Source organism: Halictus rubicundus, chromosome 16, assembly GCF_050948215.1.
Source record: "Halictus rubicundus isolate RS-2024b chromosome 16, iyHalRubi1_principal, whole genome shotgun sequence".
Taxonomy (NCBI): Eukaryota; Metazoa; Arthropoda; class Insecta; order Hymenoptera; family Halictidae; genus Halictus; species Halictus rubicundus.
In genome coordinates, this window is record NC_135164.1 from 3,342,705 (window position 1) to 3,365,561 (window position 22,857).

Genomic DNA, 22,857 nt, shown 5'->3' on the forward strand with positions numbered 1-22,857 from the left:
TGACGAACACTTGATAGGGCCAGTGCTAGAAATTTACGGGCCACAACTCAATCAACTCGCCCAAAAGCGAGTCAACCGAGCACGGCCAAGACACTCAGAAACCCCGAGTATCGAGTTCGCACTTACAGATAGCCAAGTGTCCGGGACCCAAGGAGAACCTTATGTGCGGCCCAAAACCCTGAGTAAATGTACAATTCCAAGGGCCGCTAGCGTACTCCATCAGAATCATGATTTTCCCGGAATCATATATTCTGTACCGAAAAAGCGTTGCAGTACTTATAAATTGTTGTAGCTGCCCCAATGTCATTTCATCGCATAGAAACATGCACCAGTCATTTTGACTGGTACTGGTATAACTGTCAATAACAAAAAATATATTTGTTACGAATACAGATAAAATAATATAAGGTTCATAAAATTGATTCTTTAGTTATGGCTACAAAAGTCATGATATCATTTCGGAAAGAAAATGTTACGTGCCGTAGGAATTTTGAATTGAAATTGCAAAACCAGTCGGTTTGACTGGTCTGGTAAATTCTAGTTGTTGATTGCTCGTGGTTATCCCGAAGGATGTTCGAGCTTTTGATGTGGATTTACACGCGATGTGTCGACTAAGGATGGGAGTTTCCTCTTGTAAGAAAGGAGACCAAATGTAACAAAACTAAAGCAGTGGACTGTATTTACAAAATGGATTTGAGCCGTAACCGAATACAAAAGTGAATAGAGTACAGGAGAGCAGCTAGGAAAAGTCGTTTTCTCTAGCGTGCTTGGAAGCCAATTGATTGGGAGGATCGAGCCAAGAACCCACGTAAGGGTAGATCCTCCCTCTACTTCGGGAATTTCCTCCCTTCCCTGGATGCCGAGAGATATCCCGGATTGGCCAAGACGAGGACCAATTGGGGGGTGGACGGTTGGAAAGTGGAAGATGGGACCGAGGAACATCCTGATGGCCCCAAGGCCATCCTGATGAACCAAGGGCCATCAACCACTCACCACGGGTGAAGAGTTGCCAGAGCCTGGGAAAGACCCAGGGCGTCTGGCAATCGTCAAGTGCGAAACTAGAGAAGGGCAGGATGGGACCACCGGCAGATTTATGGCATGGGCCTAGAAAACTATATACAAGTGCTACGCCCTGGGAACGGACACGAATGGGACATTAGCTAAAACGGTGACAAGGCCACTCCGTACCTAATTTCTAAAAATCCCCAAAGTCACGTTCCAAGAGCGCAAAGCAATACCCATGCCATAACCAGATGTCCCAGGCTGGCCGCTACATACCGCCCACCTTGAACTCACGGAGTTCAATCGAAATGGGCAACTAACAAGAAGGGAGGATAGAACCCTACAAAAATGACAACAAAAGCAACAATGAACAATAGTAACTAAGAACAAAACCAAAACAAGAAAGCATGAGAGAATCACTAATAGCTAAGAACAACGTAAAACAAAATACTAACGAAGGACATGAGATGCGGAACACAAACAAATATCGACTAATACCGAGAACGAAATGTATACATGGAGTAACATTTAAACTAAATCAAATATACACGCAAGATACTAACTAAGGAAACGAAAAGCGGAACATAAAAGTATCAACTAATACAATGAACGAAGTATATACAGTGAATAACTGAATCAAACATCACAAAATGGAATCATTTTCCGCGATCGACAAAAACAAATTTTGGTGACGGGTCTCTTCAAAGTGTCAGGCGCCGTCCGAAGGGAAACAGCAGGTGTCTTCCCGTCATGGCCTGGATGAAGTTCCAAGATGCGTCCCAACATCAATTTCATTGGAGGCGTGTTGTGCTCTTGGATGAGAACCATGGCTCCAGTCCTGGGCTCAGCAAGAGGGTCGACCTTCCATGTGTGTCGCTGCTGCAACCCGTTCAAATGCTCCCGGCACCAACGTTTCCAAAAATGTTGCAGCCTTTGCTGTATTAGCTGAAACCGACTAAGCCTGTTCTGTCGAACAGCTGTGAGGTTGACCTGAGGAAGTGCGGTCAACGCGTCACCAACAAGGAAGTGCCTAGGAGTCAAGGAATTTAGATCGGAAGGATCAGCGGATAATGGATGTATTGGGCGGGAATTTAAACAAGCTTCAACCCGAGTAAGCAATGTGTACAATTCATTTCTAGCCCCAACCAAATTTGTTCCGTTATCGGAGTGAATGACCTTACATTTACCCCGGCGAGCAATGAATCTACGGAGACAACTAATAAAAGCGTTCGACGGAAGGTCAACTACGCGTTCTAGGTGAATGGCCTTTGTGACCATACAAACAAAAATACAAATATACGCCTTCCGAGCCGTACGCGAGCGTCCGCGGTCAACAACTATCAAAGGACCGGCAGAATCGACTCCGCAGGTATGGAAAGGCCTAGCAGGTGTAACCCGGTCGGCAGGTAGATTGCCCATCAGGGGTTTCGCGCTGACGGTACCTGTCCTAAAACAGGTGACGCAGCGACGCAAGACCTTTCTGACAATCCGCCTACCTGAAATAATCCAATATCTAGAATGAACAGAAGCTAAGATTTGTTGACCTCCGGCGAGCAATAGACGAAAATGTTCCCTGCGGACGATTAATTCCGCCAGTGGACCCGACTTCGGTATAACTATGGGGTGTTTCTGTTCGTACGGAACAGGAGCATTTTCCAATCTGCCGCCCACCCTAATGAGCCCGTGCTCATCAAGATAGGGGTGCAAAGATACTAGGGGACTGTTTTTGTTTATTTCTCTTCGTTGCGCCAAGCTGCGATAATCACTATCAAGGTAATGGTTATGGGCGGCTCGAATCAAGATCCGTTCGGCCGAAATCAATTCCGAAACGGATGGAGAGCCACGATGACCCGTTTGAGTGCCTTTTGCATATCTAGAGTTTATTGCGAATCTAAGTGTGTCTAATAATTTTATTTCGAATTGGCTGCGATTTGCGGTGACGCTCAAATGAACTACAGGCATGGGCGAGCGTCAGGCACGTCGACCATGCTAGCGTCTGATATGGGCCAATCCTTGGCGTCTAGAGATAGCCAACTTGGACCATACCACCACAAATCATGCCCTATAAGCAAGTGTGCACTAAAACCGCGAGACAAAATATCCGCAGGATTATCCGCGGTACGTATATGTTTCCAGGTGCAAGATGCTGACGAAAGCTCATCTAATTCAACTTTGAAATTCAACCATCGTAGATGAAGATCTTGGGAGAGGGTTTCATCCCAACCAACCTTCATCTGCCAAAGTTCTTGCATAAAAAGTCTGGATTTAACTATAACCGGGCCGATGAGGCCCAAGGGTTCGAATATTTGCGCTATTTCAGCCAAGATGGTACGCTTTGTAATTCTACTATGTTTTTTACTTTGCGTACTAGAAAACAATTGGTCGGAGGACACAGACCACGATAGCCCGAGTGTTTTCGGCTCTTTATCTAAGATTCTAAATTCTACGTTCTGTGTCACGCCGCTAACGTGTCCAATTGCTTTAGGATCGTTGCTTGCCCATTTTCGCAAGGAAAAACCGGCCTTAGCTGAGATCCCTTCGAGAGATTCGCGTAATGCACTGGCTTCTACTACCGAGTCACAGCCAGTGAGCAAATCATCGACGTAAAAATCGTGCAATAATCTATCGCTAGCAGGGGGAGATGAGCGCGCGCAATCTACTTGATGTAGAGAGCGAGTTGCCAAAAATTCCGGATCATCGTACCTCTGCTTTAAACGCGACCAAGCTAGATTGTAGTTCGTGGCTGACACGCTAAACGATTCTAATATTCGCGCAGCCGGACCGGACAACGAAGAAACTAAATAACTAAGTCGATCTACATCGGTTAGTTTGTCGCAGTCATGAACTAGGGATGTGAAAGTGTCCCGAAATCGAATCCACTGACTATAATTGCCATCGAAAGTGGGAATCTGTATTACGGGCAAACAAATCGCGGTGTGCGAATCCGAAGGCGTAGGAGTGGGATTAATAGTGGACGCACTATTAATTGCTAATTCACCGCGAGCAGCAATCAATCGCCTTTCGGCGAGAGAAAGAGTGCCAAAAAAGGTGTTCTCAAATTGGTCACGCTCGGCAAGATGCGTTTCCAATGCAGGCGTTTCTACGACGAATACTTCAATTTGTGTTTGAATTCTATCAAATTCGTCGTATAGACCCTCAATGACTCGAACGCGCTTCTCGAAAGCTAAGATGTCCGCGTTGACATCGGCTGACTCTACCAAGTTTCTATAAATTGTCAGCTTAGTCTTAGCGGCCCCGAGTTCGGCAACTAAACCTTTGAATTGAGCTTCCATACTTGTACACTATTGCGAACTCAAGTTAAAACCAAGGAAAAACTTACGGAGAATGACAGGAGTGGATCAGCGCTAACAAACGACTTCAGCAGGATCGTCTCACGGGATGCTCGTCGGTTCCTGGCAGTCAGCTAGTTCCAGAGAGCGGCCGTGTTCCAAGTACGTCTTGGGCACGCAAACGCCTTCCTGGAAACTGCAGGCTTGATGACGGCAGCTACAGTCCCGTAGTCTCCTGGTAGTCCCAAAATGCTGCAGCCCAATGAGGATTGTCCAGTCGGACACGAAATGGCAGCAGCAAGACTCCTTGTCTTCCGTGAAGCACGAACTTATTCGAGTATCCGGCTCGAAGGACCAAATGTTGATTGCTCGTGGTTATCCCGAAGGATGTTCGAGCTTTTGATGTGGATTTACACGCGATGTGTCGACTAAGGATGGGAGTTTCCTCTTGTAAGAAAGGAGACCAAATGTAACAAAACTAAAGCAGTGGACTGTATTTACAAAATGGATTTGAGCCGTAACCGAATACAAAAGTGAATAGAGTACAGGAGAGCAGCTAGGAAAAGTCGTTTTCTCTAGCGTGCTTGGAAGCCAATTGATTGGGAGGATCGAGCCAAGAACCCACGTAAGGGTAGATCCTCCCTCTACTTCGGGAATTTCCTCCCTTCCCTGGATGCCGAGAGATATCCCGGATTGGCCAAGACGAGGACCAATTGGGGGGTGGACGGTTGGAAAGTGGAAGATGGGACCGAGGAACATCCTGATGGCCCCAAGGCCATCCTGATGAACCAAGGGCCATCAACCACTCACCACGGGTGAAGAGTTGCCAGAGCCTGGGAAAGACCCAGGGCGTCTGGCAATCGTCAAGTGCGAAACTAGAGAAGGGCAGGATGGGACCACCGGCAGATTTATGGCATGGGCCTAGAAAACTATATACAAGTGCTACGCCCTGGGAACGGACACGAATGGGACATTAGCTAAAACGGTGACAAGGCCACTCCGTACCTAATTTCTAAAAATCCCCAAAGTCACGTTCCAAGAGCGCAAAGCAATACCCATGCCATAACCAGATGTCCCAGGCTGGCCGCTACACTAGTGTTAAAATATGCTTAAACAGTTTTATCTACCGATTATATTGAAAATAAGAGCAAAAATTTTCACCCTTTTTCAATCGTTCGTGCACAACGACTTGTAAGACGTACTCGACATTTTCACTCGCCCGGTAGTTCCAGGGTTCGAGTGGCACGTTTCCGTACATCAAAACGGGAGTCGATGCGAAACTTACGGCGGGTTATTGGACTTGACATTGCAAGAGTTAACACGATCCTTTTCTGGACAGTTAACGTATTAACTGGCTGTTTCGCTGGCATTGCACGTATTCCCGCGACACCTACAAAATTCACAGCGGTTTACCACCGTTACGTGCCAGGTGAAACGCGGCTGGTTAGAATAACGTAAAACCCTGATATCTCCAGGGCGCGATTCGAAGGGCGAATGCGTGTATCCGTCGAAATCTTTCGGTCCTAAACTCTTTATCGATGCAGGGGGTCGCGCACCGGAAAGGGTACCAAACCCCGGATACGCGATATCGGTGGAACAGCGGTTGTATCGTGCGTGACTTCGCATGTTAAGTGGTCTCTACCTACGTACAAATATATATATATATATATACATATATATTTATTCTGCAGGTCGTTTCATCTGCACCACGCGTACAACACGGAAACAGTCCGTGAACGGCCACAGATCAAAGCAGATTGTTCGGCCAATCCGCGAGAACGAGGATTTGATGAATCAGAACCGTTTGTTCTTAAACGATTCGAAAGCTGCCGAACGGCTGCACGTAAAAGTAACGACGTACGTAAGGGTAATTGAAAAGGTCGTTGAAGAACGCAGTAACGGTTCGAAAGACTCTACACAGTTCTCAACTTCCAAGTTAATTGTCAGTTCTACGCAAATGTCTCCCTTCTGACTCGGGTATCGATTGCACCCGGCTAATTTTCTCGTTACTCGCCGGCGAAATCACTTACCGTGAACCCCTTCGCTGCAGTAAAGATGGCTGACAGTCTGTTTGTTACTTCACATTACGATCGAGATACCAGTTCGCAAACTATTCCGAATTTTTTATTCGAATTGTCTCGAATCAACGTTAAAGCTGGCGGGAACTCGCGAAAATTACGCATTCCGAATTCTTGATTTTACAATTAGGGGAGATTCATACTTTTCGGATCCACTGTATATCAGAAAGGAGCTCGAAAGTCTTTAAAAAAAATAACTGGGTTACATTCCCGCGGGTTTACCGTTAGTTTAAAGTTTAAAATCTTGAAATGTGAAATTCCTACGAATGGCTGGCAGAATGAGAAGAGTGCCCATGAATGACTATGCTCACCTTGTTAACGAAAGAATGGAACACGCTCGCAGGTAGGCAGCGGCAAGCAGGGACCGAATATGTCAGGCACAGTGCAATTCAGAAAGCGAGTATGAAAATTTGCGAAACGATGATTACAGGTTGTAGGGCTCGCAGATTCCGGCGATAAGGAAGTACCGATTCGGTTGGCCCGGCGGGACTATTACATCACTATTTCGTTAAATCCAAGCACACGGATAGCCTAAAGGCGATTGTTCACTTTGTTCGCCAGGCCAAGTGGCTCTGCACACAAAAATTTCATTCTTGGCGGCCTCAATTTTCCTCGAGAGCAAGTAACACTTCCCTCCGGTTGGAGCACGTACTTTCTGCTACAAAGTGGCCGGGTACGGCTACCTGTTTAAGAAGTTGAACGTGAACGTTTGAAGAAAACCAGCCGGCGAAATAATTCGTTGAATTCCCGCGAGCAACGCAAGTTTCGGGGCTGTGCGACTTTGTCGGGTAATTCCTCTAATTATTTCCTACGTTCGGCTGGAAGTTCCTACTATCGAATAGTTCTCGAGCTGTTAACTCGTTATTAGGTTCGCCTTCTTCAGAGTTACAATCGAGAATGTTGGCTAACGAAAGAATGTGTAACAGCGGAGGGGAGGGGAGGAGAATAATGAATCCCATTGGAACGTGTCATTTGACGAAGATACAACGCTTACGTGAAAACAACGGAGCAGCGATGCACGACAAAAGTTGGGACGCTTCTTTCAGCATGGCCGACACCCGGAAACCTCGACACGCAGAATCCCGAAAGCCTCAAAGCTCTGATGAACTATGTACGTTCATCTCATCCTTTTTTGTTCATGTTTAAAATTATTTAACTTTGCTGACCGCGACGAAAGCCGAGGAAACGTTGGCACGTTTATCCTGACTCGGTGTGTTTGTCCAGCTCTATTTACCGATACTCGTGAAGATAGTAACCGCTTTGAAATATGTGCCCGCGGCGAAGGACTTCTCGATTTATTTGCAGAAAGACCGATACCAGTGGAATTCGTAACGAATATATACATTAAAAATATTAACTTTCTGGGAGAAATAACGGCTGTTCTATATTAATTATTCCTTGGCGACATATACAGAGAGATCGCTGTACTGTCATATTATTTCCATAGGCTGGAAGGTCTACCGAGAGAGGAAATGAGTTTGTCGCAACGGAGGTAGACTATTTTTATTCTGCGCAAAGAGTTGTTTTTAAAAGATGCTGTTGTCTTAACCTTGAGAAGAGTCTCTGTATTAAATTCTCTCAACGAAGCAAAAGCGACTCCCGACGAATCTACAAACCTTGCGCTCGAGCGGACTGCTTGCGTTAGTAGAACGGAAAATTCGTTTGCGAAAATGGCAAAACTAGCCAGCTCTCGCTTGGTGTCTGTTTACCGAGCACTTTTCGCCGCACAATTAGCTTCGCGGTTAGCGCGGTACTCTCTCGAATTATGGGCTGCTTTCTTCCCCGGAATCTCTGTAGAAAACACTTTCCGACCTCGAATTGGCCGATTTCCGGAGCACACTCGGAGGGACTCGGCGGTTCGCAGGGCCGAGCGAAATGTAAAAAGTGCCTGGGGGGAGCACCGGTCGTCAGGCTGTGTGTGTGTGTGTGTGTGTGTGTGTGTGTGTGTGTGTGTGTGTGTGTGTGTGTGTGTGTGTGTGTGTGTGTGTGTCGTCTGAAAAGGCTCGGGTGCAGCGCCAAAAGGATCAGAACAGTGGCCAATTCGGGCCAGTTCCGTTGCCATTCATCCCGGGACGAACGGCTCCGCAATAAACACGGCTCGCGCTTTAATTCTGCAAGGGCTGCGCCAAGCATCCGCGACGCCCCCCTCGATCTTAGCCGATTCCATGCATACGTAAGAAGTATTGGCAGACGCCGCATGCGAGCGACGTGACTAACTCTTTGCAACTGCTCCCCGCAGACCCATTTATCGATCCCGGTGCCAAACGAAAGGTTTCCATTAACCGCGCACCAAGGCGTGCACCTACACTCACCGCGCACACGCACACACGCACCGTACGCGTCGTACAACTGTTTCATCGGCATGCATTTACCGCATTTACCGCGTGCACTGGCTACCACCTAGCGACGGCAACGAGATCCCCCGAGCCGATTAGGGTTTACACAAAAACCTCTCTTCGAGCGCCGCCGTTTCGTTTGATTTGCAAATTAATCCTGTCGCGGGTCATATTCGCCCTTTCGACTCGAACCAAAAAATTACCGATCTGGTGGCAAAAGCAGGTGGAACACTCCACCGGAATGGAAAATTAGCAAAAAAGTTTATATTCGACTGGCCCTTGTGTGTTAAAAAAGAGAATCTTCCGTGTCCACTACTCGGAGAGCTTGCGTAATGAAAAATTGACGAGTAAAAGTGCAAATAGCCCCCGAGTTTATCAGTAAACAGATCGGCAGAAAAATTGAATCTCACGGACGCCGCTCTTAATGGAAGTTCCCTTGGCCGAGGGCAAAGACGGGTTAATTAATGTGCTCGGTATTCCGTTTGATGAGACGCTCGTGAGAATTACCGTTGACGATGGCCGCTCGATCCCATCGCTACTCCCAACCCCGAGCCAATTGCCGTCTGGGAACGGGGTCCCCCGACGAAGGCGGACCAGCTACTTATGAGTACGTTAGGTATTGTAGCCTAACGGCGATCGTCTACCCTCGGCCGCATCGCCGCGCATTACGCTGCCAGCGAATCGATAATACCTACGCATACGCGTTGCCCTCGCCTTCCGTATTCTATTTTTATGGTCGCGGCGGCGCTCGATCGGCCGCATCTTCACGCTAATTTATGCAAAACACCGTTTGAACCTAACGGCCGTTAGCCAGCATCGTTGCGGCGGGGGAGGGGAGGGGAGGGTTGCGGGGGCGGTTACCAGCGGAGGCGGGATCGGGGAATGAACCTGATTCCGTGACCTCGGGATCCCCGGAACACTATAAATCACGGATAACGATTGGCAACGGGGAATCCTACGAGTATCCAGTAGCCGTTTCCGTCGGGCACGAGCCACGATCGTGAACCGCGTCGTAAGAATCCTCGGTGAATTACGGGGCCGGCCGTTTCGTTGCTGTTGCCCCCTATTTTTGGAGAAGACAAGATGCCGGTTGATGGCTAGATTTATTATGCGAACACCGAACTCGAGAGTAACGAGCTCCGGCGGAACGAACTTGTTGCGCGTTCTTCGGAAAAACCTTGTAAATACAATCGGCCACCCGGAATATTCGAACACCTAAGCAATCTCATCTCCAAGCTGCTTTAACTCATTACGCCCCTGGCCGTACAATTTTCTTCGTGGTTACAATGATTCCTTCTTTGCCCCTCTAGTAATTTGTTCGAAGCAAAAGGGAAATGTTTGTCGTATTTATCGTGCAGTCAGTTTAATGCTTTTAGCGGCGATTGAAAAATTGAATACTGAAATTTGCGATACTGAAGAAGAATCTTAGAATCTTAGTCGAGTAGTTCAGTACCTTTTGTATTGAAAAATACATCATTCCATTAAAGAAAATCGAAGTTGACCTTCATATGACCTTCGCGCGTTCTCTCGCGAAAATACTGATAACGCCAAAATATCCTCTAAACATTCCTGTGAAACGTTTTTCGCTACGAATAAATAAAAGAACTATTTGCGAGAGGTGTATTACGAGAGTATTATGTTACAAGAAAAATGTTCCTCCGTTTTTTTCTTTTTTATTGTAATATTCTAACTAATCCTTCGCGCGTTTCTATTTCTCTTCGCCGATGATACAAATGACAATTTGAAGATGAATATTTACAATGCGAGCTACAAAATTGCAGCTGTTATTTTTCACTTTTCTTATTCTTTATTGCTCCCGTACACCCCCTTTTATCCGCGCGCGGACCGAATAAATTACTTTCGCAAGGAAATTATACGATTTTTTATGTAATTATGAAATACGAATACGCCTGTCCGACGGCGCTAAATTCGTGGGTTCCGCGGCTTCGTAGAAATTATTAGATAACAACGTTAAATAAAGCGTCGCGATGCCGGATAAATGCAAATTCGGTTTATCTGTAACGGCTTATTGCGTTCTTTATTTCCGTTCGCGACCGAGTTTTCTCTAATAACAATTTCACCATCATTAAACAGTAAATCGTGGATATTCCCGGTTAAAACTCGAAACTCTCCTTCCGTTAATGTTCAAATTTGCGTGATTCAGTGCGGGTTCACTTTCTTGTTGTTACCTCTCTTCGTAATTTACAATAAAACGGCACACAAAAGCTGCGCAAGAGGATACAAACGAAGTCATTTCTACTTTTAACCCTTTGCACTCGAAGCTATTTTAATTCCAAAACGAAACATTTCTTCTGACCTAGAATATTTCCCTTCCGAATATTTTCTTCCTGTTATATGTACGAAAATGGTGCAATTTACTTGTACAATACCGAAGTGTTTAGTAATTTATTAAATACAAACGCATTTAATAATGTAAAAAATATTTTGAATAATGATACAGCAATTTTTAGTGGCGCCTTACAGTCGCCATTCGAGTGCTAAGGGTTAAAAAGAGGGAACTTTTCCAAAAAAAAAAAAACATCCCGAAGGGAAAAACGTTACGCAGCTCTCATGCTAAATACAGTTTGTTCCCAGGATGATTGTGTATTATTGAACTCGAAGGGTGAACGGAACCACCGGTGCCGCGGGCATTTTCGAAAAGCACTAACCGTTTTTTCCGCTGTTTTCTTTTTTTTTTTTTTTCACGCCAATAAACTTTACGACCAGAAAACAATGGTGAACGTATCACGTAAGAATTACAATAAAATCGCGTAAAAATCCGGGCAATAGAATTTTATGGAGCGATTCCGGGGGTGAATACGTGGACGCCATGCCGAAACAGAGGCGGACAAAAAAAAACAACACGTGGGAGAAACAATCACGGCAGATAGCTACAAGCTAATGCGAACAATTCTTTAGCCGATACAGCCGCACCACACGCCACGTTCTCGCTCGATTTATCAGAACTGTTTGAATTCGCGTCGTTTTATGGACCGTAAAATGGCCGTTGCTTCTCTGTCGACCGAGAAACTTTAACCGGCCAATTAACGAGACGAGTACCGATCGACCGCAAAAAGTAAGTGACCGTTCTTGTGTTTCCGAGGCGGCAGTTCAATCCGCTTGTCCATCGGCAAATAACAATGCATTTAGCCGGACGTGTTCCTACCTGGAATTAATCCGGTGAGATACCACCGGGTGTCCGAAAAATGTGCTTCCTCGAAACAGACGATTCCCGAGGCCATTTGAAGTAACTTTTTCCTTTACGAAAATGTTCTACGCGGCTTTATTGAGCAGTTGTTAATAAAAGAACACGGACCAATCGGAGCGCTGCTACAAAGGACAGACTCCGCCCCGGCGACATTTTCCCTTGAGCGCGGCGTTAGCATTGGCCGACCCGGAGTTCGTCCGCTGTAGCCACACTCCGATTGGTCCGTGTTTTTCATTAACACTAGGTTTACGGGACTCGTCAAAATGACGGATTCTGATATTTTTAATTTACGATTATTGAGATTATGAAGATCCACCTACGTGGAATTACTCAACAATTTCTTTAGGTACATATTATCTAAAAAATGGCTAAAAAACTTGAATAGACACATTCTTCTTATTTTTATGAACCTAGTGTTAATAAACATTTAGAACATTTTCGTAAAGGGAAAAGTTCTTTTAACACTAAGTTTACGGCGCACTAAAAGTATTTTACATTACTTTGTAAAAATAAGAAGAGTGCGTCTATCCAAGCTTCTAGCCATTTTTTGAAATACCTAAAGAAATAAATTTGTTGAGTAACTCCACGTAGATGAATTCGTAAAACCGGGATCGTTTAAAAAATCAAATTACACTCCGATCGAGAATGGTGGAGCGAAAACCCATTAATTACTATTTCCCAATGTTCTGAATAATTCCTTTGGCATTTGCATGAATTTTAATAGGCTCGGGAGGAGGGGGGGGGGGTAGTGGAAAAAGAAATATTCGTCGAGGTCCGTTTCGCGCGAGCCGGCGCGGCCGTCGAATCAATGAGACGAAAATTGAATTTCACGTCCCATAAAAAATGGTGCCGCGATAAAACCCGAAAGAAGGTCGAATCTCGGTGGCGATCCTTCAAGAATAACAAACGGTGCACCGTTTAAGGTCAACTTTTTCCTCGGCCGCGGTTGCTTCGGCATTCAGCAGGGAGCGAGGAAAATTTGTCATAAATCTGGAATAAGTTCCATCCGAGTTTCGAATGCATACGGAACACTTGGGAACACCTCGGGGTTGCGGGTCGACGGGGAGGGGAGGGGACGGTCTTCCAGTATTCTCGGAACCGGGTTACAGGTCCCCGGAAAAACCAGCTTCGAGGAGTCTTTTTCTCTATCCCAGAAAAATCAGAGACACGAGACAATAGAAGATGAGCGGGGGCGCATACAAATTCGTGGTTCATAACCGAGAACCCTCTGTTTCCGTTTTTCCAGGAGGACACGAAACCTCGCAAGGATGCGGGACCGGCTATCGTGGTACATGGTCTTCCTGATCCTGCCGACAATTCTTCTGGCCAGGTCGCTCGACAAAGGTAAATAATTTTCTCGAGGCATTTAACCTGTCCCCCCCCCCCCCCCCCCCCGCCTTTATTCTCGGTTCCCCCTACGAGGATATCAGTTTTTCTTCAAACCTCCACCTCCGATAGACTCCTGTTTTCTTGACACAATTCCCAGACCTCCCATTCTATTTCGAAAAATAGCCCAGGCTTCGAATATCATACGGTACACCGTTCCCGATTTAATCAATAATTCTTCGATCCTGCGCGCGATATTGTAATACAGGGTGGTCGGAGAGTCGCTCGTGCGCTATAAATTTTGTTTCGCCTGCGCGGCTCTTTTTGGATATTGAGTTTGTTTCCTGTTGATGGCTGTTTCCCAGGATTTCGTTCATTTCCCGTTGAAATATAGTGCGGAGGAAAATTGAACCACGGAGACCGTGTTTAAAAAAAAAAACGATATCTATGTGTTTGTCAAGACAGAATCGTAAAAATCTCACGAAGCTCGCGATTTTACATTTATTTTAGAAATAATTAATATTCCAACTCTGCACAGTTGGTCGGAATCGCAGAAAGCTAGGTAAAATTCGTGTGTCTAATGATTTATATTATTTATCACGAGTAGTCGACATTGTTTTAAATAACATTTTCCCATCGATCGCGTGCCGGTTTGATATTCTTTCACTGTAAAATGTGCCTGACTTTTGTTCGAAAAATGAAGACTCAAAAGATTGGAGCTTTTTTCAATTTAAAAACCATCTTTCGCAGTATGGAATTGACACAGCAATCTCTTCAAACGTGTCACGAATGTTTTTTGTACGGGATCCGTAATATTTGTTCCGATATGAAATTCGAACATCATGCTCACACGCAGATGGTGTCTGTCGATGTTCATTTTGAATTTTCTTTTCTAGTTTGACCGGGCTAAACGATGTTTGTCGAAACAACAAAACGATTTTAACAATTAAATTACGAAGCAGTTGTTGCTACTCGCTTTAAAATTAGGAATTCCTTCTATTTTTTCATTAAATCGCCGAGCTTTCTCATATATCACCGGCCATGACACAGGCATCTGTTCATCTAAACAGAAAACTCTAATGAAAAACAAAATCTAAATATTTTTCTTTCGGCAATTTCAAACAATTTAAAAAGAAAGTTGGAAAAACTAACTGTTCCTTTTTTTCTTTGCAGTTCATTTTTTCAAAATTCGGCTCACCTATTATTTTAGTCAACTAATTCTTCCAATATGCCACAATTTTAAGAAAATTATACGATTTTTAAATGTGATCGAATACGTTTCGCCACGGGGTGTGCATAATAATTTCACATATCGTTTCAGCGGTTGAAACTGCCCATTCACGTGTTAATGACATCATTACGATTCAGTCAATACGTTGAATATAAACGTCATAGCGAGATATCACAAAAAGATATTGGTTCGATTATTGTGCCCGTAAACAGAAATAAAATATTACACACCGACGGACAGTTAAAAATTCACTGTACCGATAATAGAAGATTCTGACGATGAAACTTTTAAATAATAAAACGTTCGGATGTCTATTCCGACAATAAAGGTTCTATTATACACGGGAGCTATTACGTTGACGAATAAGTCAAAATTTTAATTGCAATTTTATCTCGGAAGTGAACATTTGTTGCGCCGTATATTACAAGCAACGTGTCTACCATAATCCCAGGAATGTTTTGAATTTATACGAAAATCCATTTTTAAGCTTACACAAATGTTGAGTTAGAAGACAAATGGTACTTCCGATGACAATGGAATTCTATTTAATTCGCATGTCAAGGGGATAACATGATCAAACACACGCGCAATGAATGTTTACTCTCGAGATAAAATTGCGGTTAAAACGTAAACGATAGGACTTCTGCATCAACTCGGAGTGAAAGAGAGAACGTGACAGAGAGAGTGTGTGTGTCTGTGTGTATGTGTGTGTGTGTGTGTGTGTGTGAAAGGGGGAGAGAAAGAGATTAAAATGCAGACCACTGTGATTTCAAATCAGATGAGCGTAATCTCGTCGAGCTGCGGCATTAGATACCGCTATTACCTGGCAGGGGCAATAAATAAACGTTATTATACGCTGCAACGAGTCACAGGATCCTCCAAACGACGAAAAAAGAGACGGGGAGTAAGAGAGAGAGAGAGAGAGAGAGAGAAAGACAAAAAGAGGGAGAGGGAGAAAGAGAGAAAGAGAGAGAGAGAGAGAAGAAGAAACCGTCGAAAGCTCGCTAACCTCGCGAAAAATCCCTCTAGTGCGCACTTGCTCCCCCACTCAAAAGTGGCTGTGAATTGGGAATACTTAAAGCGAGAAGAAAAGAACATGATCCTGGCCAACTAACTGGTCGAAGAGAAGTAGGAGCACCTTTCCTCCAGCCCTGTACCCCCCGATTCTTGTCTCGTTGTATAAGGTTTCGCATTGTCTCGCGGAAACAAAAGGCAGGTAGCTTATGCCCTGCATTCAAAAGCTCACAAAGTTCAGTCTCAAGTGCTTGTCTTTCGCCCAGGCCCTGCTACCCTCTCCCCTGTTCCAGTGCTTCTCTATTTCTCAATTTTCTCTCTTTCCGTTTACGGATTTCTGTATCCATCCTTGTCCTCGCACCCCCACTCCCCGCCTTCCCTTTCCAACCACCGATTCGACAACCTGACCCATTACCCTTCGCCCTTCACCTCGTCCTCCAGGCCTTGAGTCTACGCGCCGTGTGCTCCCGCGTAATTTTCCTTACTCCCCCGGCATTTCCTTTACCAAAACACTCCAGTCACTTTCAAATTACCTTCCACAACCCCGTTCAACCCTCTCGGCTACCCCTCTACCCCCGCATCAGACTGCGGCTTCCGTGTACCCCTCCAATCCCCACCCGAAAAACTTCCCCCGTTCCGTTCCGCGCTCGCGAACCTAATTAATTAATATTAAGTGCGCGGGAATAAGTTTTTTGACCGGGAACAGGAACACGCACCCCGGTTCCAAAGAAACGGCCGAGAAGTTTGACTTTGATCGTTTCCGCCGTGCGCTGATTGCCAAAGAACCGCTCTCTCGCGAGCTTCGGTGAGATTGGACTTTCGGTAGTTAGGCCACAAGAAGCGTCGCGTAAAGCTGACCTCTTTTCACCTTGTAGACCGAGAGGGTTCAAGACGGAAACGCGAGCGGAGAATCGCACGCGGTTGAAACCTCGCTAGTAGTTCGCTCGTATCCCCACCATCGCACAGTAGTGGTTAACAGCGTCCGAAACGCGGACTAAATTCATCACACACTTTGAATGTACACCATTAATTCCAAACAGAACAGTTTTCATGGTTTTCTGGGTCGTAGAATCTTCTGGTATAGTTTTCCAACTAGGACGAAACACTACCCTTGTAGAGCCACCCTCGCACGGGTGATTTTACCCTAAGAAATTGAAATTTTACAATTTAATTCGGAATGTGATTCTATGTAAGTAATGTCATAAGTATACAACTAAACAGTTAAAGAATGAACAGTTAAGTAAAGTAAGACACAAGTAATTATGATGATTGTAAAGAAAATGATTGTTTCCTCGCCGGGAACCCCTCGCTGGCTCGGTCGTCGAAGCGTGTTGACAGCTACGGCGAAGATCCTTGCGACACTTACGGAGAGAGTACTTCAGCACACTGAAACAAACGCTTCCCCCACTAACGTCTTTTTCGTGCAGCGGTGCCTCGTGCCTCCGACCCACCATAACTGACCCATGCGAGGCTTATGCTGTCTATCCACATCCACGAGGCACCGGTGCGCAACGAAGGTGCGCGCTGCACGAAAGAGACGTCGGTGGGGGAAGCGGGCCGCTCAGGGGCCCGTACCGTCCCCACCACTGCCTTAACCCTTAAGGGGGCCGGCATGGTTTGAAATCCATATACGTATGCAAGGGTCAAAATCTAGACAAACTGCCGCTTCAATATTGCAATGAGCAGTTTAGAACTGGTCAATTGTGTTTCCTAAAGGTCCAATCTACGTCTGTATGGAGCCCAAATTGCGAATTTCTACCTCATCGTGGAGTAATTTGTAATATTCGGCAGAAAATTCGAATTCTGAAGCAAGTATGACGTCACAAGATGGCTGCCGCTGAGAGATTCTCTTAATTTCGAGAGATTTAGTGTTCGTATCGAAAAAAAAGCTCTATACAGACGTAGCAAAGACATGTACAAACACGGTGGTATGCATTTTTAATTGATTACTTACTTATTTAAGACGTAAAATGTCTAGAAAAAAGGCACAATTTTGCGGTTCCGCTTACTAGCGCCACGGTCTCTCCGCGGCAAACACTGTACGTTGCGATAGAATACGGTCGATAATGCAGATCGATAGTACAGGTTTACGTATGTACGATATGTATGCTGCCGAATATTGTAAATTGCTCCACGATGAGGTAGAAACTCGCAATTTCGGCTCTATACAGACGTGGATTGAACCTTTGGGAAAGACAATTGACCATTTTTAAACTGCTCGTTGCAATATTGAAGCGGAAATTTGAAAAAGTTTCTGACCCTTGCACGTGTCGCTACGCATCTCGTAACGTCGGGTTTGCTTCGAACGCCTCGCGACTGGCGGCATGCTGCCGAATATTGTAAAATACTCCACGATGAGGTAGAAATTCGCAATTTGGGCTCTATACAGACGTAGATTGGACTTTTAGGAAACACAATTGACCACTTCTAAACTGCTAATTGCGTTATTGAAGCGGCAGTTTGTCTAGATTTTGACCCTTGCATACGTATATGGATTTCAAATCCTGCCGGCCCCCTTAGAGGCTAGCTTGAAACGATCCTAACGCGACCTACAAAGAGCTCTTATTTTTTATATGAAAAATGGCTCGTTCGCCTAGTACATAAGGAATTCGAGGCAGAGATCGCACAGTTCACCGACCGGTTTTTCCTCTGATTGTTTCAGACCGGCGCGTACCTTACAGCATACCGTCAGATTGGAAGACACTGTGGTTTAGCAATTTCGAAGAGCTGCAGAGAGTGAACGAGGCGAATGACAACAACACCGTATCCAACGTGACGGTACAGTTAGGCGGGACCGCCTTTTTGCATTGCAAAGTTCGCAATTTGGCAGAAAGAACGGTGTCCGACGCCGAGGTAAGAACGCCGCCCCTGTCCTCGACGGCGGCGTCGGTCTCTCGCAGCTTTTGCGCGAGACCCCGGACGGCCGTTAGAGGAAACTGCGATTTATCACCGACGATATTTCCGTCGGGCAAGAAGACTGATTAACGATTGCGCCCGACTGTTTCAGATATCTTGGATACGGCGGCGTGATTTCCACGTCCTGACCAGCTCGATGTTCACGTACACGAACGACGAACGGTTTCAGGTGCTCCATCCCGAGGGTTCGGACGATTGGACTCTGCAGATCAAATACGTTCAAGAAAGGGACAACGGGACGTACGAATGTCAGGTAATTCCGCCCCCGGAATATGGTTCGAGCGATCGCTAATTGCCGTTATAAAGTTGCCGTTGAAGTATCTGTGCTCGATGCCTCGGGAAGGTTTCACGGCGCCTCGTAGCGCCAGTAGTAAAAAAAAATATATATCAGCTTATGGTCGTTACGAAGTTATTTCACGCCACTAGTCGATGGTATCAACGCGCTTTACGACATCCCGTCTGTTTCATAGTTTTCGAATGATCATAGTCCCCCGGTACGCTTCGAATTTGTACCCGTTGAATGAAGTGTCATGATGCTTCTAAATGGAGCACAATGCATCGAAATCGTAAAACTGTTTTATTACGGTCAATTAAATTCAAGCTTGCATAATTCGCTGTGCATCGTCGTGGTTTACTATGCAGTAAACCGTGATAACCTGTCCTCTTCGAGGACAATGAATCCCATGATCTTATCCTATAAGAAATTCTAGGTATCCAAAGTAAAAATATTTGTTCGATAATTATGCAAGCTCCATTAGAAGATTTTTGATGTCTTGCTTTTCAAGAAACGAAAAGAACAGTTGTCAGATAATAAAAACGATTTTTTATTAGCTAGTTTAACTGCCTAAAGTTAATCAAATGTCTAGACAAGAGACTTTCTTTACGTAGAATAAATAACTGTTTATCGGCAAATTCTGTAAATTATTTTTGAAGACGTGAATTTATTGGAATATTGGAAGCATTTTATGAGAGGTTAATTTAATTTTAATTTGTAGACTTCGATACGGATATTGGAAATCTGTACAGGCATCTAACAAATTTCACGTCACCTTATATACCGGTTGTGCACTGTTACAGGTCTCAAGGAGTACAGGGATATTATCACACCTTGTCAATCTAAACATAGTAATACCAGAAGCATTTATATTAGGGAGCGGCGAACATCATGTCGATGTAGGATCCATTATAAATCTCGTATGCATGATAGAAAAGGTAAGAAACTTTTTCAATCACCGCCCCTCTCTTATTCACTGAGCTTATTGACTCAGCTGTGTGTAAAAAACGATTAATAATTTTGTCGACAAGCCTTTTGGAGAAAACGTAGGCATACAATAAACAGTAAATTATGGCTCCCATAAACTCTCAGCCTCTCAAGAACAATATCGAATATGTACCCTCGTCCGCAATACGTCGAAAGTTATATCGAAAGAAAATTGTAATAGTTCAAGGGGTCCAAGAAAATGCGGGAGACAAAGAATCCCTTTTTTTGTTTCTTTCAAAAATGAAAAATTGGAATAGATCCTTAAGGCAAGCGAAACAACCGGAAGCACGTGTCCCGTGATTCATCGCGGTGAAACGAAACGATCGTGTCGAAATATTTCCGGGAATCGGCGCACAGTGTGACGAATGGCCTTTTTAGCTGGACAAAAGTAACTTTCAAATCAACAAACACTAACTGTGCTAATATAATCTAAAATAACCATGTATTAAAAGCCTTGAATATTAAAACTTAAAATTCTTTTGTTGTATGTTTACAGAGCGTGTAAACTTCACCTAAAAAACGAACACCTAACCTATAAATGAATGGGCACATTTCCATACGCGCTAGAAAATATGTTAAAATGTACTAAGGAGTGTTTAAATTTACTATATATGATGGATATAACATCTCAAAACATGTATTTTCACTTTAGTAATTCCAAATTATCTAAAAACGAACACCTAACCTATAAATGAATGGTAACATCTCAAAACATGTATTTTCACTTTAGTAATTCCAAATTATCCAAAAAACGAACACCTAACCTATAAATGAATGGGCACATTTCCATACGCGCTAGAAATATGTTAAAATGTACTAAGGAGTGTTTAAATTTACTATATATGATGGATATAACATCTCAAAACATGTATTTTCACTTTAGTAATTCCAAATTATCGATAACATTCCTCTATTTTTGTAAATTAAGTGTCAAAGACGGTACTTATTTTTCCACAGAAACGCCCATGTTACTACTCTTCGTTAATGAATTAGTATATGCCCCACGTCGCCCCACGCGATGATTTTTACATACAAATAAAGTAGAGATTCTCTACTTTATTTTAGTAGCAAAATTGGCTTGCGCAACGTTGCGCAACTATACTAATTTTTACAATGAAGTTACGTCGTTTTACGTACACGCTCGTGACAATCATAGCTCGGGCCGGGCGTTTCGAACGCAGCCGATACCGATTGCCGTCGCCACTTATTGTTAGCGGTTTGTTTAGTCTCATTCATTGTATATTGAAGGAATAAACAATGATAAGATCCCCGAGTTTTCCTCTAAACTTTCTTCGTATGAAAATTCGTTTCTTCAGTCGTAAACCCAAACATTTGTCGTAACACAAATACGTTTAGATATATTCTATTTACATTTGTTTATAAGTTATTGGTTTATAAGTTATTAGTTTTTAGCAACCGAACGTTCCTATTGAAGACTGATTTTGATCTCTGTTATTTCTTTTGTTTTATTTATATTTTCATGTTATTATATTTTTATTAAAATAGTAAACAATAATATGAAACAGAGTTGTTATTTATAAAGTGAAGCCTTATACTAAACCAAAGAACAATTCTTTCCCGTTAGAATATATCCGAATCTCCAAAAAGTAACATGTACTATAATTTTTCCAAAATTACATTGTTTTTGTCCCTAATTAAAAATGACGTCTTCTTTGATTATATCTACTACTTGTTAAATCATTCTGTGTTACATAGATCCGTTACTAACTTTGTTGTATTTTTTATTTAATTATAAATCACTTAAAATATATTGTTTAATTAACAAAAACCAACTAAATGTTGTAAAAAATTAATAATTATTCATATTTTATACAACTGCAAACATATTAATCGATAAATATAGAAAAATAGGCGATTTAGAGTTTTGTCCAGCTAAAAACGCCATTCGTCACACTGTGCGGCGCGTCGAAAACGTCCCGGACGAACATCACCGAGAGAATAATCTCGGCTAGGGTATATCGCGTAACGGCAACATTTAAAGGGAGAGAAATCTCGTCGCCGCGTACAATAAATATCCCGGCTATTGAAACATCTCGTAAATCGCGAAATCTACATCGCCCTCGAATATCTCGAACGAAATTCTAAAGTGAAAATGAACACACGAGGCGTGCGGTATCTTTTATCACCGGCGGCAGCGGCGTCGGCGGCGGCGCATTTCTCGGAAGGAGTTTCTATATCGCGGACAATAAATATCCCGTCTATTTACGCGTGCTCCCCATTGATACATAATAATCGTGTCGCGCATACGTCGCGGAATAAAGCCGCGCTGCACGGAGTCCATCCGCTTAACGAAGGTACATAGAAACGCACAGCTTGCAGTTCGTGCGAACATTGAATGCGCCTTCGCGAACGTACGGCGGAAAAACCTCTGGTGAAATAGGCGCGGCTTAGTCACGAATACAAGAGTGGAAGTGCATTAAAGCGGCATTGCTGCCGCTGCAAACTCGACACTATCGGCAAACGAAAATAAAGTGTGGCGTTCTTTTTTCTCTCTCTCTCTCTCTCTCTCTCTCTCTTTCTCTCTGCCCTCCCCCTTTCGCTCTCTCTCCCTTTTTCCTCATCTGCGCCTCGCGGCTTGCCTTCTCTTTGCCTAGACGCGTCGCCGCGGACAAAGAGGAAAGGGGGAAACCCATTCCGAAAACGTCTAATGTAAGCGAAGGATGGAAGCACTCTTCGATATCGCGGAAATACGCTCAGGAATTCAACCGCCCGCCGAATTGATAGTATTACGAACAATACGGCTTCCGACGACCACGCTACAAGAAGATGCGGTATTCATAAGTATATTGAATAACGCCGTAAGCTGCCCTATATAGCGTGCTCGCAGCACTAATAATGCCCAGACTGTCAACACAATAAGCGGTTCCGCGACACGGGGAAAAATAAACCGATAAAGCCGCGCCCGATTTTCGTGAGTTAGAAACCCCTCCGTTCATCAGGGGTTGCACACCATGAACGCTACCCTTCCACTAGGTTTACCGGTCCAAATTTTTTGTAATATACGGGGTAATTTTTCAGAAATTTATTGGGTACCGCTCTACCGCTCGAGTCTAGTTATAACTCGTTAAATATGAACAATCCAGTGCCTGAAATTAAAATTTTCTTGAAATTAAAATAATAAAACGTCAGAGCTCTTCGAAACGAACGATCTCTGTTCGTGCGAGACCGGAGCTA

The 22,857-nt window shown here is 44.1% G+C and overlaps 1 protein-coding gene across 1 annotated transcript in view; it reads left to right on the top strand.

Annotated features, from left to right (window-relative positions):
* Positions 1-22,857, top strand: part of Dpr12 (defective proboscis extension response 12) — a 160,007-nt gene that overhangs the window by 129,623 nt on the left and 7,527 nt on the right. Inside the window, exons 2-5 of the mRNA XM_076801979.1 lie at positions 13,161-13,258; positions 18,148-18,338; positions 18,493-18,654; positions 19,479-19,613. Coding sequence (XP_076658094.1) covers positions 13,183-13,258; positions 18,148-18,338; positions 18,493-18,654; positions 19,479-19,613 — 564 coding nt within the window. The 5' untranslated portion in view covers positions 13,161-13,182. The remainder of the gene's footprint in view (positions 1-13,160; positions 13,259-18,147; positions 18,339-18,492; positions 18,655-19,478; positions 19,614-22,857) is intronic.